Here is a 20,477-nt window from a genome sequence, read left to right on the forward strand (position 1 = left end):
GAAGACAGGACCACTCAGACCATGCACCCTTGAACTGATACAAGAGGGCGGGGGTTGAGTGCCCTGAAAGGTGGGATGCAAAGCAGCTGTCCCCTTCCCTTCTAGCAGGGAGAGTGGGAGACAGAGGTCAGGGGGACACCTAGAAGACTCCATTACTCTAAAGAGTTTCTTGCAGACATTCTGCTGATTATTAAATATTCATTTGAGTTCCTCTTTTAAAAAGCAACAGTAGCAGCCATTGGTCATTCACTCATTAATGTGGCTTACTCGAACTTGGTGTAACGGTTGTGTTTGCGTGCTCCACTTCGGTGGCCTGGGGTGCATGGGTTCAGATTCAGGTATGGATTTACACACTGCTCATCAAGCCATGCTGTGACAGCGTCCCATGTACAAAGTGGAGGAAGATTGGCATAGATGTTAGCTGAGGGACAATCTTCCTCAAGCAAAAAGAGGAAGATTGGAAACAGATGTTAGCTCAGGGCCAATCTTCCTCACCTATATATATATATATATTTTAAATTATGTATATAAAATATATATAATTATATGTATTTATATGTATAAATATTATATAATTATATATATATAATTTTTTAAATATAAAAATCGTTTAAAAAGCATATGAGAGCAATCAGGTTACAACATCCAGTGCCCCATGAGAGCCCTGGCTATCAGGGTGGCCAGACCGATGACTCCACTTCCCTCATTGCCCTTGTGAATCCCTAAATCTGCACTCTTCATTGAAAACAAAACGATAAATGAATTGGATCAATATGATTCCTTACCACCCCTCTGGGTAAATTTCTATTTTTAAATTTTAAAAATAATGCTTATAGCAGCATTGTTAGTCATTCCAAAAAACCAAAACATCCCAAATGCCCATCAACAGGAGAATGCATACATTGTGGTATATTAGCAGAATGGAAGATTATATAGCATGCAAATAAATTAATTACAAAAACATGCAACTACATCTAAGAATCTTAGTAGCATAATATTAGTCAAAAACAAAAAAAATCAAGCAGAGAAGACATTACACAGCATAGTGTCCTTTTTATAAACAGTATATTGCTTAGGCATATGTATTTATAAGATAAACCTAAAAAATAAGCAAGAGATTGAGAAACACTATATACAGGATGGTGATTACCTCTGGTGGAGGCAGTAGATATACATCATTGGTAATGTTCTAGTTCTTGGGGTGGATGATGAGTTCACAGATGTTCATTTTACTTAATTCAATATTTTAAAAAAAATTTTTTTTGCATTTAAATCTTTCTGTTGTAAAATATACCACAGATGCAGAAAACCACATGAAACAAATGTAAAGCATAATATTGCTATAAGGTAAACACTTTTGTAACCACCCAGGTCAAGAAATAGAACAGTACCAGCCTCTCCAGAACCGATTCATTTGCCCCAGCTCAACATAACCCCCTCCCCAAAATACTCTCCACAGCTCTATGCTATCTGCCCTTTTCTTCCATAAAAGAAATTTTAGAAAGCACTTGGCAAGTATATGTTTTTTATGGTTTCCAAATCAGCAAACATAGCTTTTCCTCATTTCTAAGTGGCTCTGTACACGTTCCACTGGACACGCTGTTGTTTATTGAACCAGTCCTCTACTGATGGACGTTGCAGCTATTTTGTTTTATTTTTTGATGGATTAATGCTTGAAAAAAATATGTTATCTCCTAAGGACTCTGATGAAATTGACTCCGAGTGTGACTTAGGTAAACCATTAATCATGAACTTTTTCCCTACTTGTATGCTCTGTAGATGCCCTAGCGTGTTATCGATAAAATAATTTAAAGTTGAAGTGGAAAACATTTTCATTTCATTTTTTAAATACTTATTTTGAACTTGACAAACAGTAAAACTTACTCTTTTTCATAAAAATGTCTATCATTTTGAGAAATGCGTAGTCATATAACTACCACCACAGTCAAAATCCAGAACAGTTCCATCACCTGTCAAACAAAAATAGCTCCCCCAACTCTTAGGCCCAGACACCCATTGATCTAGTCTCTGGCCTATAGTTTTAACTTTTCCAGAATGTCATATAAATGGGATCGTTCATTAGATACTCTTTTTTGTCTGGCTTCTTTCACTTAGCACAAAGCGTTTGAGATTTATCCATATTGTTGCAAGTATCAATAGTTCATTCCTTTTTGTTGTTGAGTAGTATTCCACTGGATGTTATGTACCACATTTTGTTTAGTCATTCCCCTGTTGAAGGACTTTTTGGTTGTTTTCTATTTTTGGCAATTACAAGTAAAGTGCCATAAACATTTGTATAGAGTTTTTTGTGGGAACATACGTTTTCGTTTCACTTGGGTAAATAACTAGGAGTGGGATTGCTGGGTCATGTGGTAAGTATATACTTAGCTTTACAAGAAACTGTCAAACCTTTCCATGGTGTCTATACCATTTTTGCATTCTCACCGGCAAAGTATGAGAATTCCAATTGTTCCACATCCTTGCCAGTACTTGGTATTGACACTGTTGTTCTTTTTTTAAGTCATTCTAATAGGTGTATACAAGTAGCTCCTTGTGGTTTAATTTGCATTTCCCTAATACCTAGTGATGATAAACATATGTTCTTGTGACTATTGGCCATTCATATTTCTTCTTTGGTGAAGAGTGTTTTCAAATCATTTGACCATTTTTAATTCAGTTATTTTCTTATTAAGTTTTGAGAATTCTTTATATATTCTGGATACAAGTCCTTGATCAGATATGTGATATGCAAATATTTTCTCCCAGTCTGTGGCTCTTTTTGTTTCCTTAACAGTGTCTTTTGCAAAGATTTTAATTTTGATGAAATCCAATTTATCAACTTTTTCTTTTATGGATTGTGCTTTTGGTGGCATATCTAAAAACTCTTTGCCTAACCTAAGATCTAAAAGATTTTCTTCTATGTTTCTTCTAAACATTTTATAGTTGGACCTTTTGCATTTAGGTTTATAATCCATCTTGAGTTAATCTTCATATAAGTTGTGAGCTACAGTTTGAAGCTCTCTTTTTTTTTTTTGCCTATGGATGTCCAGTTGTTCCAGCTCAATTTGTTGAACAGGCTATCCTTTCTCCGTGAATTGCCTTTGCAACTTTGTCAAAAATCAATCGGCCAGGGGCCAGCCCCATGGCCGAGTGGTTAAATTCGTGCACTCCACTTCCACTGCCCAGGGCTTCGCCGGTTCAGATCTTGGGTGAGGACATAGCACACTCATCAAGCCATGCTGAGGCAGCGTTCCACGCAGCACAGTCAGAAGGACCTATGGCTAGAACATACAATTGTGTACCTGGCGGACTTTGGGGAGAAGAAAAAAGAAAGATTGGTGACAGATGTTAGCTCAGGTGCCAATCTTTAAAAAAAATCTTTTGAAAAAAACAAATCAATTGGCCATATTCGTGTGGGTCTATTTCTAGACTTTCTGTTCTGTTCTATTGATCTTTGCACATACCCTTTCGCTTATATCGCACTCTTTTGATTACTGTAGTGTTATAGTTCTTTTTTTTTCTTAAATTTTCATTTCAAAACCTAAAGACATCTTGTAACTCAGATATGTTTAAAGGGAAATATTTATTTTTTGTACTTTGTCATGTCTTGGAGAAAAAAAAAGTAACCCCAGTCTTCCTCCTTTCATTGATGTTTCCTTCTTCATCCTCCAGATATGGACAGAAACCAAGGGGGCACATGACCATGGTCATGTTTGAGGTCACTTGGGGGCAGGGACTACACCCTGGGTCCCCCCTTTTAGCCTGTCTTCAGCCTCTGAAACTAATTCTGCTGACCTCTGAGGTATACAAAGCAGAAAAATCAGGTTAGGAAAAGGATTTCTAAGAGACAAGATGTCTCCATGCTGTGTTCGTATAAAGAAGAGCACATAGGTCAGGTGCCCAGAATAGGTTCCTATCCTAAACCAGCAGCTAAAGCTTTCTGAAGACCGTGGCTGCGTGGAGCAGCAGCAGCCCCACCCCGCATCCCCCCCACCCGCCCAGGTACATTGGGTAGGAAGTCTGAGAAAACTTAAGCTTCTGTTGTTAAATGGAAAAAAATATATAAAATTAGCTTAAAGAGGAAGCTATCTTGGGAGGTAATGCAAATAATTTGTTTTGTGTTTCCTGGATATGTGACAGGTGCCGACTCTCATTGATGCCTGATTGCAAATAAAATGCAAAGTTCCCCCAAGAACTTTCAAAAAGGCTCCAGTATTACTCAATCCAGCTGCTTTAATCTGTCTAAAGAAGGTGCATGTATGAATTTTTCATGCCCTGACCAAGTCCTTTACCTTTTAATTTAGTCAAAAGGCCCAAATGAATGGGAAAATCTGTTTTGTCTGCTTAATTTTGTAGTCATTAAAACTTTCCAATTTTCTCCCTTGTCTTATAACTTCAGGAATTCAATGCTAGGTTGAAGCTTAATTTAATAACCATGTGGCATATGAAACAGAAAATAAATGTCTTTTTTTTAGCATAAAGCTGAGAAGTATATCTATCTCATTCATGGATGTAGTATATACAGGCCAGTGGATAAACAGTCACATCTGTAGAGTTTTTGGGAGTACAGACTTGCAAGACACAGAGATACGAATTTGAATTCCACCTTCATGAGCTACCACTCTTTGACCTTGGACAAGTTGTATCACTTCTTTAAGCCTCACTTTCCCCATTTGTAAGATTGGGATAGTAACTCCTACCTTGCAGAGTTTTGGGAACATAAAATGAAATGATGATGTAAAAGTTACCTCAGTGTCTGGCTCATTGCGTTTAATGAATGTTAACTATTACTCTACTTCCCAATGACAGTCTGTGTGCATGTGAATCACCCCAACCTTGTTAGAATGCAAATTCTGCCTCTCTAGGTCTGGGGCACGGCCTAAGATTCTGCATTCCTAACTAGCTCCCGGGTGAAGCTGGGGACAACATTTTGAATGGCAAGATGACAAAAGATGTTTGCAGGTGCAGGTGTTTTATTTGTGTAACCAATGGTTCTCTCAATATTGTCTGCACGTTAACAGCTCCGAGGGAAATTTTTTAAAAAATTGATTCTGGCCTCACAAAAGAACTAGAATTTAATTTTAAAGGATCTAACAACCAGAGGCATTCACAACTAGAATCTACAGCTATGTACTGGGGGGCTTTGGGGAGAAGAATTTAAAAAAATATTAAGAAGAAGAATATTGGCAATAGTTGCTGGCTCAGGTGCCAATCTTAAAAAAAAAAGATCTAAAGTGGGACCTGGGCACTAGTATGTTTTAAAGCCTGCCCAGCTTGACAGCCAAAATTGAGGCCCTCTGCTTAGTGATTCTAATGTGCAGCCAGGCTTGAGAAAAGCCTCTTCACAGAGCTGTTTGCAAGAGGGTTTTGGTTTCCTCTGCAATTTACAGTAAATAAGAATATTTTAGGATTTCAAAGAGGCATTTTGCATTTCCTAAACTTCTCATTTTATATGGGATAATCAAGTTCAAAGCTTTGCATGTCTTAGAAGCTTTAATTGGGGCAAAATTAGACCAAAAAACAATTAATCTTCTAGTTATTCTGAGCTACTCAGATACTTGATACATGTTTGCTAATTGCTCTTTCCTCATGTGAACTTTAGCTGAAAAATATCACCTGCCTGAGAGGTAGCATTCTGTATGCCTACAACCCCTGGACCCACAGACTCTGTACAAGGCAGAGGGGAAAAGCAAGCAGAAAATGGATTTTTGTCAAAGGCCCAGACAGTAAAGAGGGGAGTTCTGCTGTACGCTACGGGGAGTTCCAGAGGAAGTTACAGGCATTCTCTCGCTCATGAGAAGAAGGCATAAGTGGGGTAAATAGACTTGCTAAGTAAATTCAATAGAGACCGCACCCAAGTCCTCTAATCCTTGTTATAGTGCAGACTCCGCAACTAACCTTCCTTGCAAGCCCCATTTCTCTTCCCTGTTTCCTGTCTTATCATGTGTAATAAAAAAAGAGAAGGAAGTACAACGAGCAGAGTAAAAGTGTAAATTTCTGAACCTGGCATGTAGAAGATTAACACATATTCAGTGAATGAATAAATAAATAGTATTCTTCACGGCAGAATGGATTTGGTGTCAGATGGGTCTGTCTTAGTTATAAGGGGACACAATAACTCAAGTATTTGGAAATGATTCCCATCATAAAAAGATTTACCCTTAAGAGGGTCCTATTCTGGAGACCCAGGGTGAGAGTTATTACAAGTGTTCAGTGGATTCCACAAAATGGACTCATGGAAAATTTGGAGGCACAATGTCTGTCTTCACATGTGTCATCCCGGAGTCTTCTCAACCTGGTCAGACGAGTGCAGGTGTGATTAGCATCGTTTTACACAGAAGCACTCATGTTCTAGCTCTGTCCCTGCCCCCATCCTGCACCAAGAATGCTGGGCAGATGTAACTCCTTTCTGTACTATAGATATCTGTTGGAAAGGCACACTAATGTTCTAGTCTTGCTTAAAACTGAGGTTGGAGACAAGATATACACTTATTGGTCATTTTTAATAAATTTCATGTTTGTGCATAACACTATCAAGTGTGTTGTGTAGCCATTAAGAATGCCAATTTGGAGCCAGCCCTGATGGCCTAGAGGTTAAAGTTCGGCACTCTTTGCTTTGGTGGCCTGGGTTAGGTTCGGGGCGTGGAACCACACCACTCGTCTGTCAGTAGCCAGGCTGTGGTGGCAGCTCCCATAGAGGAACCAGAAGAACCTACAACTGTATAAAACTATGTAATGGGGTTTTGTGGGGTGGAGGGGAGAAGGAAAAACAAAAAGGAGGAAGATTGGCAACAGATGTTAACTTAGGGTGAATAATCCCCTGCAAAAAAAAGAACGCCAATTTGTGCAACTTGGGCAAGTTGTAGTTTGATGAAAGGAAAACAGAAGTGAATATGGTTAGGCTCATCCTTTCTTGTTCCCTCTCTTTTCTGTCGTTTATTTGTGAAACCCTTAACTGGAACTTAGTATGTACTGGGCACTCAACCTGGTCACTGCTTTCAAACAAAGTCAACCTGGCCACTTCAAAGACTTGCAGGATAGTAAGAGGAAAAACTTGAGTCAGAAGAGAATTGCAGTGTGAATCATTCAAGTAACTGAAAACCCCAAATTACTTATACTGTGAAATCAGTTGCCCAGGGTGGTCAGGAATGGGCTGTCCTGGGTAATAAAATATTGCAGTTGATAAAGAATGGCCCTGCGTTCCATTTATGGATTACCACTTTCCCAAGAATTAAAACATGGTACAAAAGAAAGGGACCAATGTTTTCTGATGGCCTACTTTCTGCCAAAAGAAGGCACCTCACATGTGCCATTTCCTCTGGTTGTCGCTACAACCCTAAGAGTAGATATTAACCTTGTACCTTTACAGACGAAGAGGCTGAGACTCATAGAGGTTAAATGACACATTCAAAATCAAGGGCTCATAGTCCTGATACAGCCAGAACTTGAAACCAAGTTCATCTGTCACTAAATCCTATACTCTTTCCATACCATGTTTTATATGGAAACAACCCTCAAATAGCGTATGCTTAGATGTCATCCCCAAATATTTGTTAAATGGATGCTTTGACTGATTAAGTTAATGAATGAATGAAGCAAGTTCTACTGGACATCACTTAATCTAATCTTCTGTCATGATTCAGAAGCTGCTTCAAGATCTTGCTACACCTCAGTCATGATGAATATCCTTCATTACAGATGAAAGCAGCACAATTTTGTAGTTTCTCACACTCTATTCATGCATTCACTGCCTTCATGAGTTTTGCCATGTTTCACCACTCTTTATGCTATTGTTCTCACAGAATCCTTTAAATCAACTCAGCTTTTATTTCTTGACTAAAACAGTATACCCCTGTGGTAAATTAAAAACCCGTATCACTGAGAAATAGAAGGTATAAGCAAAAAAAAAAATGCAATGAGACTAAAGTGGCGTTGTTAAATTCTACCCAGATACCATTATCTGCCTGGTAGCCTCCTGTTTTATTAAAAGGAAAAATAGAAGGAGTTAGGGGTGTGGGGGTCTGGTTGCAAGTTATACGTAATTTGAAGGATTGAAATAGAATTAAAAAGGGAATAAATTCCTCTCTGAATAGTCCAACTCCTTTTAGGTCTCAAGTCTGCCCTATCTAAAATCATGTTTCATACTTCTAGTGATATTTCCCACATTTTGGGAAATACTGTTTCAGTGGAAACTACAGATATTGAACTGAAACATCTGACTGGTTATAAATTTTAACTTCACTAACTGTATGTCCTACAATGGACCCCTTTGAGCTGGTTTCCTCAACTATAAAACAGTAATGATAATACATATTTCATGGTCATATTTTCAAGACTAAATGATGTAGTTATAAAAAGCCTAGCGCAATGCCTGTCACATAGTAGGTATACACTAAATATTCGTTCCAGTCTTCCCTTCCCCTTGTTGATAGAAAAGAAGAAGCTTCTAGAGTGGACTTGTCTGATGTGCTGGTTAAGAGCACTGGGTGGTTTGTATGATGTGGTGGTTAAGAGAAGTGGTGGTAAGCATTTGGGGCTTACCAATACCTGGGTCTGAGCCTGGCTGTGCAATCTTAGGCAAGTTGCTTTACCTTTCTGTGTCTCAGTTTCATTCTTTAAAAGGAGGATGGTTCAGGGGCTGGCCCCGTGGCCGAGTGGTTAAGTTTGCGCGCTCCGCTGCAGGCAGCCCAGTGTTTCGTTGGTTCGAATCCTGGCCGCAGATGTGGCACTGCTCATCAAACCACGCTGAGGCAGCGTCCCACATGCCACAACTAGAAGGACCCACAATGAAGAATATACAACTATGTACTGGGGAGCTTTGGGGAGAAAAAGGAGAAAAAAAAAAAAAAGGAGGATGGTTCTGCCTTGCTGGCTTCCCGGGAAGACTAAATGAGATCATGTGTTAGCAGTGGCCTAACACACAGTAAGAACTCAACAAGTGATAGTTGCTTCTGTTACTATCACTGGTGAGAGGAGGCAGTATTTGTTAGGGAATGATGTAATTTGATCCATATGAAGAAAATGAGCCTGGATAATGGGTGGCAGGACAGCATGGCAATCGGCTGCACAGGTGGGGAGTGTTAAGAGGCGAGAACTACCTCAGAGCAGCAGCTCAAGAATTTCACTCTTGTCCAGACTGGAACAGGCAAAGGAGAGAAAGGAGCCCAAGGGAACACCCAGATAATGACAGGATTCTCCTGGGAAAGGAGGGGGGGAGGGGGTCGGTGTCTCCTCAGCTCCCACTCTGTCCGGGACTGAACTGTGAAGGCAGACAGTGGGAGAATATCTTGTTTTCTGTTCAGCTTTTTTCACAGTGACGGTCCCTGTGGAACTGTACACAGTAGACTATGGCAGCAATGTGACCCTGGAGTGTCATTTTGACACGGGAGGTCCTGTGGAACTCAGAGACTTAAGAGCCAGTTTGCAAAAGGCGGAAAATGAGACATTCTTGCACAGTGAAAGAGCCACGTTGCTGGAGGAGCAGCTGCCCCTGGGGAAGGCCTTATTCCACATCACCCGAGTCCGAGTGACGGATGCGGGGCAGTACCGCTGCCTGATCATCTATGGGGCTGCCTGGGACTACAAGTACCTGACTCTGAAAGTCAAAGGTGAGTAGTGTCAGAGAATGGAATCCGTGGAGCCATCTCTACAACACAGGACTTGCATTAGGTGCAAGTAACGGAAGGCCGCTAACACTAGCTCAAACCAAAACTGGGAGCATAGTCAGAAAGACACACTGCTATCTCTGAGAAAACCAAAGCACCTGCTCAGAAATAGCTTTTGGCATCTGAGTATGAAGTAGCTGAGGTGAGGGTAAGTAGGGGTAGGAGCTGAAGGACTGAAGCAGGTCTAGAGGAAGCCAGGAAAATGAGTCCCTGAAAGGTGGGAGGGTAAACCCTGCCTAGTTCCTAATTCTTCCAAGGAACAACACTGACTTGATTATTAAGCCACTCTTTCAGAATCCAGAGTTTTTAAACCACAGCTTATCACCCATTAATATCAATTTAGGGAGTAGTAACCAGGTGGATGTTTTTTCCCAATAAAATGAATGAACCGAATGAATAGAATAGCATGGAATAGATCAGAGTCCATCACACAGTAGGGCTGAGTGTCGTTGTGTGAACTCTTATTTCGGAGGGTGGGGGGGGGGTTGTGTGTATGTTGGCTCATGGTGTAAACTTTTTCTCTCACTCTGAGTCACAGTCTAAAAAGTTTGGAAAACACTGCTCTAGTTGCAGCCTCAGCTATTGCAGATGAAGTCCAGAGAAATGAAGTGGGCGGCCTGAGGGAGCCCAGTTAAGTCAATAGGTGTCCTCATTCCTCTGGGTTCAGGGCTCTCTCCACCACAACACGAGCCAAGAATCTAAATCTGAAGAGAATCCTCAAGTTCTTGTTTGTTCTGGGAGAGGTCATTTGGGGAAAGACAAGTAACAACTTTTTCAGTTGTTACTTGTACAATAACAGATTTGGCTGTGTTCCTTGGCTTGTGTTTTTCAGCCTTTATTGACTATTGTTAGCTAAACTATGCCACTTTTTCTCTGTCCCTTCCCCATTCCACCCATTAGGCCTCAGAGAATCCATTCTGTCTTCTGGAGGGTCTGTGGATTTTGGTCCCTAGAGACCACTGACCTTGGCAGCAATGATGTGACTTTATGATCTGATACAAAGAAGGACAAACCAGAAGGATTAGACATAAGGGTGAATGTTGTTTTCACCCGTGACATTGAATGAATTATTTCACCTTTAATAATCTCACATTTTCCTTATTTATAAAAGGATAGCTATAGTAGCTATCCTTTTTTAAATAAGATTATTGTAAAAATAATAAGATACCACATAAGATTATTGTAAAACTTAAAAAAGATAATAGACATAAAGAACTGAGCATATGGTGAATGTCCAGTGATTTGGTTAAAAGACTCTTTATTATAGGGACAGTGACCTCCTTACACTTCAACCACCAATAAGTCATCAGGCAAGTCATTAGCCTGGATATAACTGCCTTCTATTTTTAATGCATTTCCCACATCCAGGCATCAGCTGGGAGGAACTCCAGAACATTGAACTTCGTCTGAGTTCAATTAACAGGAAGAAAGAGGGCTGTACATTCTCATGATCCCCTAATGTCCTCAGGTCTTTGCACCCCTACGTCACTGCCCCCATGTTTGTTGATCTCTATTTGAATGCTATAATGCATCAAGGGTCTTTGAGCAATTTAGGGCCAGTCACTCCACTCTCTTTCCAGCTGAAGGCTGCCCCTCATTCCTGGGAAGGCAGTCTGCCTGCTTCCTCGTCTAGACCAGGGATGGCTCAGGTGTGGAGAAGATTTATTCCTTAAATCTTCACTAATTAATTCTTAGACCCTTAATGGTCTTCAAACTAGGGTACATGAGGGTCACAAAGACTTTAAGGGATGTGTGGGCACAGTTTTAGGAAACGAGTTTCTAGATCTTCATTTTCCCCAAGTACTCTTTCCCCAAATTGAGTGTGCCTGAGAATGTGCCTTCCAGGCAGGGCTCTTGGAGTTCCCCTAAAACACTTCCTCTTTTATTATTGCTTTCTCCTACTTCAGAAAAAGCCTACCTGTCACCCACCACGAACATAGCGCATTGTCCCAGGGTGTAAAAATGTCCACAGCGCTAAACAAAAGAGTGATTGGAAGTATTGATACATTATCAAACTGTAATGACTAAGAAATCCTTTTGCAAATCAGGTACTATCAAATTCTCTGTTTTAACACAATTGAAGGAGGCCCTACTAGAGTCAACAGCTTATAATAAAAAATTAATTTTTGCCATATAAACCACAAGGCATGCAAAGAATGAAATGACATTACTATAACGAAACAGCTCCCATTCCTATCTATTCATACGAGCAAGATTCTTTAGCCCTCATAGCTGTAAAAAATGAAAAATAGAAATAAAATTGATGCTGAACCTTGTCGCATTCCAACCATAAGTTATATGCATCCTCAGGTTCATGAACAAATTGAAAGAGTCTCATTCACATCCCATTAAGAGACACACTCCTAGTAAATGTTTATCTTTATGTTTAATAATTATCAATAGTCATACTATTTTACATTTGATTTTACGTGTGTTGATAATAATGGAAACTAGATTTCAATGCAGAAGAACACTTTGATCACTGAAAGCCTCATGGTCACAAGAAAAAAATTTATTTCAATAGCTATATGTATTTTGTTGTTGCAAAGAAACATAAGGATTATCAATGAAAGAGGTTTCACATATGCTGTATTAGGATAAAATCCTGTAGAAAAAGTGGAATGGGAACTGAGGTTCAAGGAATGAAAAGAAACAATGTAAAGGTCTGACCATTAGAGAAGAATTTTTGTATGTATTTTTCAATGGACAGTGGTGTGTATAAAAGACACTGTCTTTGATATCTAGATGACATTGGATACATGTGTAAGAGTGAAATAATTGTTTTACTAAAAATTTAAATGTTCACAAAATGCTAATCAACATATATTTTTTTCCAGTACAGAAACTTACAAAAGACTTGAAAAGAATTTAATAAATATGTGAGTAGGTGCATACTGCATCACAATTCTTTTTTTTTTTTGAGGAAGATTAGCTCTGAGCTAACGTCTGCTACCAATCCTCCTCTTTTTGCTGAGGAAGACTGGCCCTGAGCTAACATCCATGCCCATCTTCCTCTACTTTATATGTGGGATGCCTACCACAGCATGACTTGCCAAGTGGTGCCACGTCCACACCCAGGGTCTGAACCAGCAAACCCCAGGCTGCCAAAGCAGAATGTGCGAACTTAACTGCTGCACCACCGGGCTGGCCCCTGCATCGCAATTCTTTTAGGAGGAATGCAAGAAAAAAAAAGTTGAAGACAATTACCTAAGAGTATTCTACCCTGAACAGGGGTCTCTGAAGGAAACAGGGAAGATCTGGGGCCCCAGTTAGGCTTTATTTAAATGGAATAGGACTAGACAAAGGATGTGCTTTTAACTTAAAATGCCTCATCTATAGCATAAACCTTGACAATAGGTTTGTAGCATGTTCTCTGATGTCTGGGCAGCAGTTTGCATTAAATATAGTGAAAAGAGAACTGATTTCGAAAGTACATGGGAAAAATACTAGCTAGCCTGGGTAGTGAGTCTAGAAGGGATAGTAATATGAGGCTTCAGTTTCTGAAAAGCCCAGCTGCAACTACAGGACTATGAAATCTGAGAAAGGGCAAGGAGCATGGCTGAAGACAAGAGCACAGTGGCCTGGAAAGGCCTGGAAAGGCCCAGAGAGTCCAGGGATCTCATGGAGGAGCTTGGGCTGAGAACTGGCCTGTGCAAAGGATCCCAGACAGGCACAGAGCAAATACTGAGAACAGAAGGGCCAAACCAGCCTGAAGGCTGGGCAGGGCGTGAGGATGGGGACGGGAGAGAGCCAACACCCAGCATGGGCAGAGGCTTATCTAAATACTTCAAACCAACACAAAGGCCCAAGATAGACAGGAGTGTAATGTCAGCAAGGAGAGGAAGGAGGTAGGATGGCTTCCATTTTCTCTCAAAAGAGAAATGGTCTTCGCCTTAAGAAGGGAAGACAAAGGTCATGGGGAGGAAACAGCCCAAAATAAGCAATGCAGCTGTGAAAAGACACCTGCGGTTTAGCCTCTAGGCCCAGAGAAAGCATTTGCTCAGAGGGTAACTCTCTCCTCTCGGTGTCTTTTCTCCACTGGAGAAACAGAAGGGAAGAAGGAAAGCTAAGAAAACAATGTCCTGAAGTTTGAAGGGGGAAAAAGCTCCTGGGAATCACAAGCTTTTTAACCTGATGTTCCTCTCCAGGCCGTTTAATAGACGAATTGGGAGCAATCCTAAAAGATTTATTTCAGTGATTACCAGAAACATACCTGGATTCTCTAACACCAAGGCATGTAAAACTACATTTTTTCACCTTAGTTGCTGTCATGATGATGATAAAACAGATTATACTATGTATGGTTTATTTCAGAAATGATAGAGTTGCCAGTAACATGTGTCGGATGGTAAGAGATAACCAGGGAAATAGAAATCATTTAATCCAGTGGAAACTGAAATCTGAAAATAGTGATTCTTTTGACAGAAAGACTGAGATACCAACCAGGGAACAGGAAGGCAAATCAGTGATTAGCAATAGCAGCGAGCCCCTTCCACCGCTGGGCTGGAGGGAAGGGAGGAAGGCGGGGGAGCCCAGAGGCCAGAGTCACTTGACAGACACTGCAACCCCAATGGGCCTGTCCAGTGGTAGCTAGAGCCAGGGGAGAGATGCAGCTGCTGCTGGAGAGGTCATGATAGTTCAGGGCATGGAGGAAAAATACCGTAACTTCTCCCTTACGCTCACCCTCCCGTCTTCTCAGCATGCCTCCTATCGGCTGTCAAGAGCCTAGGGTACACAGCCGCCAGGAGTCAGCCTTCCTGCAGTATAGAGACGAGAAGAAAAATTGAGGGATGGATCTGAGGGCAAGCAGGTCCTGCACTCACACGGCATACATCTTGTGCATAAAGTGGTAAAATGTAGGATGAATAATAGTATAGTTGACTGAATCTGTAACAGACAGGACAAAACTAGTACAGTCAAGTGCCAAATAATGACGTTTATGTTAACAATGGACTGCATATATGACAGTGGTCTCATAAGATCAGTACCATATAGGCTGGGTTCGTAGCAGACTATACCATTTAGGTTTATGTGGTACATTCTTTGATGTTCACACAAGAAAATTGCCTAACAATGAACTTCTCAGAATGTATCCCTATCATTAATCCATGCGTGATTGTAGTTGTTGATTCAGGGCCAACAAAAGGTGATTGATGGTCTTGGGTCAACCTGGAGACAGTCTCCAAGTGCAAAGGGGTCTGTTATAGCCAGCCTAGCTGGGCAGTAGATCATTCATTTAACAAAGTTGATGTTATGATGTTAGGCTGTATTAAAACCCTGTGTTGGAGCTGGCCCAGTGGCACAGCAGTTAAATTCGCATGTTCCCCTTTGGGAGCCCGGGGTTCGCCGGTTCAGATCCCGGGTACACACATGGCTCCACTTGGCAAGCCAAGCTGTGGCAGGTGTCCCACACATAAAGTGGAGGAGGGTGGGCACAGATGTTGGCTCAGGGCCAGTCTTTCTCAGCAAAAAGAGGAAGATTGGCAGCAGATGTTAGCTCAGAGCTAATCTTCCTCAAAAAAAAACCCACAAAAACAAACCCCTGTGTTGAGGGGCTGGGAGTGGTTAAGTTGACACACTCCACTTTGGTAACCCAGGGTTTCACTGGTTCGGATCCTGGGCACGGACCTAGTACCACTCATCAAGCAATGCTGAGGTGGTGTCCCACAGAGCAGAGCCAGAAGGACCTACAACGAGAGTATACAACTATGTGCTGGGAGGCTTTGGGAAGAAGACAAAAAAGAAAGAGAAGATTGGCAACAAATGTTAGCTCAGGTGCCAATCTTTAAAAAAACAAACAAAAAAACAAAAAACCCCCGCTGTGTTGAGCCTAAAGTGTGCTCAGCACGTAGGAAGTAATTAGTCACACTATACTTTGTGCTGATTGGATAATATCTGGAATATAGGTAGTGTTACATCAGCAAAAATAAACCCAAAGACCAGTATCTGCAACTTGGGTTGAAAACTATGTCCTATGAGATATGGTAGAAAAAAGTAGGCATGTTTTACCTAGAGGGGAAAAGACTATGGAATCTTGCCAGTTATCTTCAAATACATGAAGGGGTGCCTCGTCACAGGGAAGAGCTAATAGTAATTGCTAACACCAATTGTGTATTTATTATGTTCTAGGTGTCTATCTAATTTAATCACCCTCACACCTCTGTTAAGGATAAGTTTTATCGTATTTTATAAATGAGAAACCTGAGGGCTTGACAGGTCATGTAACCAGCCCTTGGCTCAAGCCTGGTCAAAACTTTCAGACTCTAAAGCCCATGCTTTTAACTACTATGCTCACCATACGTTGTTTTCCTAAGCCAGCCAAGTACTGATGGGCTGAAGCTATGATGAGGCAAAATTTGAATTGGTATAGGATGATCTTCCCAAGAAAAATTTAACTTAGTGTCTAATCATGGCAATGACTGCTTCTGGAAGTAAGAGCTTCCATTCACAGATATATTTAACCAAAATTTAGTTATCTAGCAGGTTACTAATATCAGAAAAGAGTTATTATTAAAGGTAAAAAGGGACATTTCATAATGATAAAAAAGTTAATTTGACAGGAATACAATTCTAAATGTGTATACATCTAACAACATAGCTTCAGAATATACAAAACAAAAATTGACAGACCTAAAAGAAGAAGTAAATAAATCTCCAATTATATTTGGAGATTTCAACTCATCTCTATTATAACTGGTAGAACAAATAAAAAAGAAAATAGAAGAGTTGAACAACGTAGTTAGCCATCTTGACCTGACTGGCATATATAAAACTTAAGCTCAACAGCTGCAGAAGACATATTATTTCCACGAAACATTCATCAAGATAGTTATATAGCAAAGTTGCTACAGAATATATAAATCATTAAGTAGGAAGTCAGACTAGTTGAATTTTAGTATCACTCTCACCTCTGAAATTCTAAAATTTACTCATTTTTTCATAAGAATACCACTCTCAGTCCAGCTTGTCCATTGTGTGTTGCTGATAATGATGTCTTCTTAGGCACTTCCCAAATACAAAAGAGGCTGTGGCAGTGTTTTTCATATTGTATCAATGTAGGATACGGGCTTCTGTCCCTTCCCCAAACCTTGCTGACTCTTTTAGTTGAATATCCCTCTCTTCTGCTCCCTCTTTTTTATATCCCAAGTCAAAGCCTCAGCCCAGCTCCTGATTCCTGGCCCTTCCACCTGAAATCATCTCTCAGCTGGCCACCAAAATCAGCTTCTTGTCCTGAGCTACCCTGCAGGACCAGGCCAGACCCTCACCCACAACACATTGCTCCTATGAATCCATTTATTCTACTCCATCTCCCGCAAAGACCCCAGGGCTTACAGAAATAATCTACAATATAATAGCATGAACTGATTATAAGAGGACATCAAACCAAGGGAAAATAAGTGTAGATAAATAACATAAAATGAGAGATAAAGTGAGTACTCAAAACGTATACCTCAGATGCTGTTTGATTGTTGGTGGTAGACCAAAATTTGGCTCCAAGGAGGGTGGTGAGTCTAACTGGTTCAAGTCTTTCAGCAGACTGCTTCAGAGCTTGATTCTCCTCATCTGCTGCTAGTTCTGAGTGCTCCTAAGTCCCCCAGAAAAACAAATTCCTCTTCCTGTGTATGTTGCTCCATCCCCAGACTTCTGCAATTACGTGGAGAATTGTCCTCTTACGATGATTCCAGTGCAGAATTCCGAATTCTGTGGCCATGAAGGACATGAGTTCAAGGCGCCCCACCCACCCCACAGATTCTTATTTATAAAATAGGGATATGAATTTTACCTGCCTCTTAGGGCTCTTCATGTAGTTTAAATGAGATAATATATGTTAAGGGGACGGAGTCAGGTTTTAGAGCCACTCACCCCTACTTCTCTCCAAGTTCTGGACTAAGTGAGCTATCCACACAAGAATCAATAGCCAAATGGGAAATGAACTCTGTTTTTAAAATTAATAACTGGATGAGCACATAATTTTCCCCTTTCGTCTATCCCAACTTTGAGGCTTCTCTGGTCATTTACACTGGAGAACATGACTTAGAATAGGGGCCTCTTGTTTCTTGCTCTCTCCTCTTAATCTAAAAGTCCAGGTTTGCAGATCAGATCCTCATGACCCTTATCTATCCAACCTCCTGGATAAGAAAATCTGCCCTACCCACCGAGTCACAGGCAGATGCTGGAATACTGTGAGCTGGGAAGACGGCAGGCCCAGAGAGGATGCTTTGCTGCATGGAGACAAGAACTTCAAGAGAGAGCCACAGGTTATGAACAGCACTTCAAGGCACAGTCATCCTGCTCTCCAGTGAACCCAATGAGTGTCTTTGGCTATAACTAAACAATTAGCAACTCATAATAGAGACACACCAAGGGAGGTGTTCAAGGGGCAAAAATTGTGGAAAGGGACATGAACATTCCTTCCTCCTCTACAGCATATAAGAGCTCAGGGCATAAAGCTTAGCACATATAAAACACTTACATATTTGCCACTTCCCACATGGCTATCATTATTTTAACGTAAAATCTCTTTGCACAAACTTTGTACCCATTTATACTTCTAACAATTTAAGGGAAAAAACCAGTTTCATCACACCTGTGCACATATCTACCTTTGCTTTAAAGATTGTATTGAAATTCTACACCTTAAGAAAATACTTCCTACCTATTGAAAACTCGTGCTCATTCCCTCTTTCCTTCACCGAAAATCAGCAGGTTACTTTCCATACTCTCTGGTTATCTGCATAGGTTATTAATATTTATTTTTAGCTATCATCTGAGATAATTGAGCTATTTGTCCATGTTTTGTCCTGTTGCTCTCAATGTCACTTGTGTCTATTATAGACCTGTTTTTTAAAGGGCAGAGAGCCATATCTGATTAATTCACTCAGTGTATACTGCACAGAAGAGGGTGTGTGTGTGCGTGCGCGTGTCTGTGTTGGAGAGGAAAAGTACACGATATACCCAATTCTTGCCTATTTATAGGCAGAATCTAGGTTTGTTTTTTTTTTCCTGCTAATCTCAAAGAGAACAGAAGAAAAGGGGGAGTGGAAAGCCAATTTTCTCTTAGAAAGGTAATAGAAAGAGTACTAAAGAGAGTGAGATATGGGGGTTATCTAGTGATTTTATTTATCCATCCTCTCTCTTCTCTCAGTCCCCAACTGTGAGATAATTTACAGTAATACAGGAAGCCCCAGAGTGTGGTGGCATAGAGCACTGTTGAGATCTGAAATCAAACTTCCAATGTGCAAATATTGGCTCCACCACTTATTAGTCCTGTAACTCTAGGCAAAATACTCAAGCTTCAGTTTTCTCCAACAAAAATTGGGAATATCAACAATGCCATTTTTATTGTGCTGCAAGAATTAAATACTTCAATGTGTGTAGACTGGCATGATATCTAGGACAAAGGAAATGTTTAAAAAGTTAAAACGATTATTACTTAACATTGATAATGATAGTTTTATTCATTTCACATGGCATTGAGTACAGAGCTCTATAAGAATCAGAAAAGAAAGACATGTTTCTTTTTCTTCTTCTATTTTTCAGCTTCCTACAAGAAAATAAACACTCATGTCCTTAAGGTCCCAGGGACAGATGAGGTAGAGATCACTTGCCAGGCTGAAGGTTATCCCCTGGCAGAAGTGTTCTGGCCAAATGTCAGTGTTCCTGCCAATACCAGCCACACCAAGACCTCTGAAGGACTCTACCAGGTTATCAGCGTTCTGCGCCTAAAGCCACACCCTGGCAGAAACTTCAGCTGTGAGTTCTGGAATGCTCATGTGAAGGAACTTACTTCAGCCATCGTTGACCCTCAAGGTAAGAGCTACCTGCCCTTCCAGCTCTATCAGTCAGGGTTCAGACAACGAATAGATGGCACACTCAGAATGAGTAATTTGAGGAGAGTGTAATAAAGGGAATGTTTATGAAGGTGTGATCAGGATTTAGAAAAACTAAGGATAGTGCTGGACCTTAGGCCTTCACCAGTGGGGGAGCAGTTACCACTGTTGGAGAGGTTACTGGAACCTGGAGAAGGGAGCCATAGAGAAAGCACCACTTGACAGGAGCTATGGCCTGCCATAGGGGGATGCTGCCACCTGTGGCAACAACAAAGGGCGGAAGCCTGGGGAGTGACTAACCCAACCTAGTTCTCTTCCTACCCTCCAGTCTCCTGCTGGTGCCTCCCATTGACTGAACTCAGCTGGAAATCAGAGAACAAAGGAGTCCACTGATAGGGACTCAGAGCTCTCAGAGCTCAGAACAGTGTTGAGGTTTAGAGAGTGGATCTGAAGATGAAACAGAAAATATGCAGCGCAAAAGCCTATCATGATGATTCAGTGCTATGAGTTAGCAGGATAAATAGTGGTTACGGGATTTTCCACGAAAACTGGCCTCCTACAAAAATCCTTCAGAGCCTTCGCAGGCTATGCTGAATCCCGTCCTTTAGAACTTCATACACCAGCAAAATTTCAAACAATTTTGGGAGTCTGACAATTTTTTTATTTGCCAAGTAAGAACATTTATTTGCTAAATAAGAGTAACTAACATCTAGTATCACAATTATTTCATAAGAGACAGGTCATTTTATCACCAAGCACATATGTTTCCTATTGCTCCTGTAACAAATTACCTCAAACTTCATGAGCTTAAGACAACACAAATTTATTAGCTTACACTTCTGGAGATCAGAAGGCTGAAATGGGCTTCACTGGGCTCAAATCAAGATGTCAACAGGATTGCAGAGGCTCCAAGATAACATTTATTTTCTTGTTTTTTTCAGCTTCTAGAGGCCCCCTGCATCCCTTTGCTCATGGCCCCTTC

The 20,477-nt window shown here is 40.7% G+C and overlaps 1 protein-coding gene across 2 annotated transcripts in view; it reads left to right on the forward strand.

Moving 5' to 3' along the window:
* Positions 1-20,477, forward strand: part of PDCD1LG2 (programmed cell death 1 ligand 2) — a 63,373-nt gene that overhangs the window by 14,236 nt on the left and 28,660 nt on the right. For both annotated transcript variants that reach the window (XM_046664619.1, XM_046664618.1), the window contains exons 3-4: positions 9,303-9,608; positions 19,206-19,475. In XM_046664619.1, the coding sequence (XP_046520575.1) occupies positions 9,303-9,608; positions 19,206-19,475 (576 nt within the window). The remainder of the gene's footprint in view (positions 1-9,302; positions 9,609-19,205; positions 19,476-20,477) is intronic.

Source organism: Equus quagga, chromosome 6 (assembly GCF_021613505.1).
Source record: "Equus quagga isolate Etosha38 chromosome 6, UCLA_HA_Equagga_1.0, whole genome shotgun sequence".
NCBI lineage: Eukaryota > Metazoa > Chordata > Mammalia > Perissodactyla > Equidae > Equus > Equus quagga.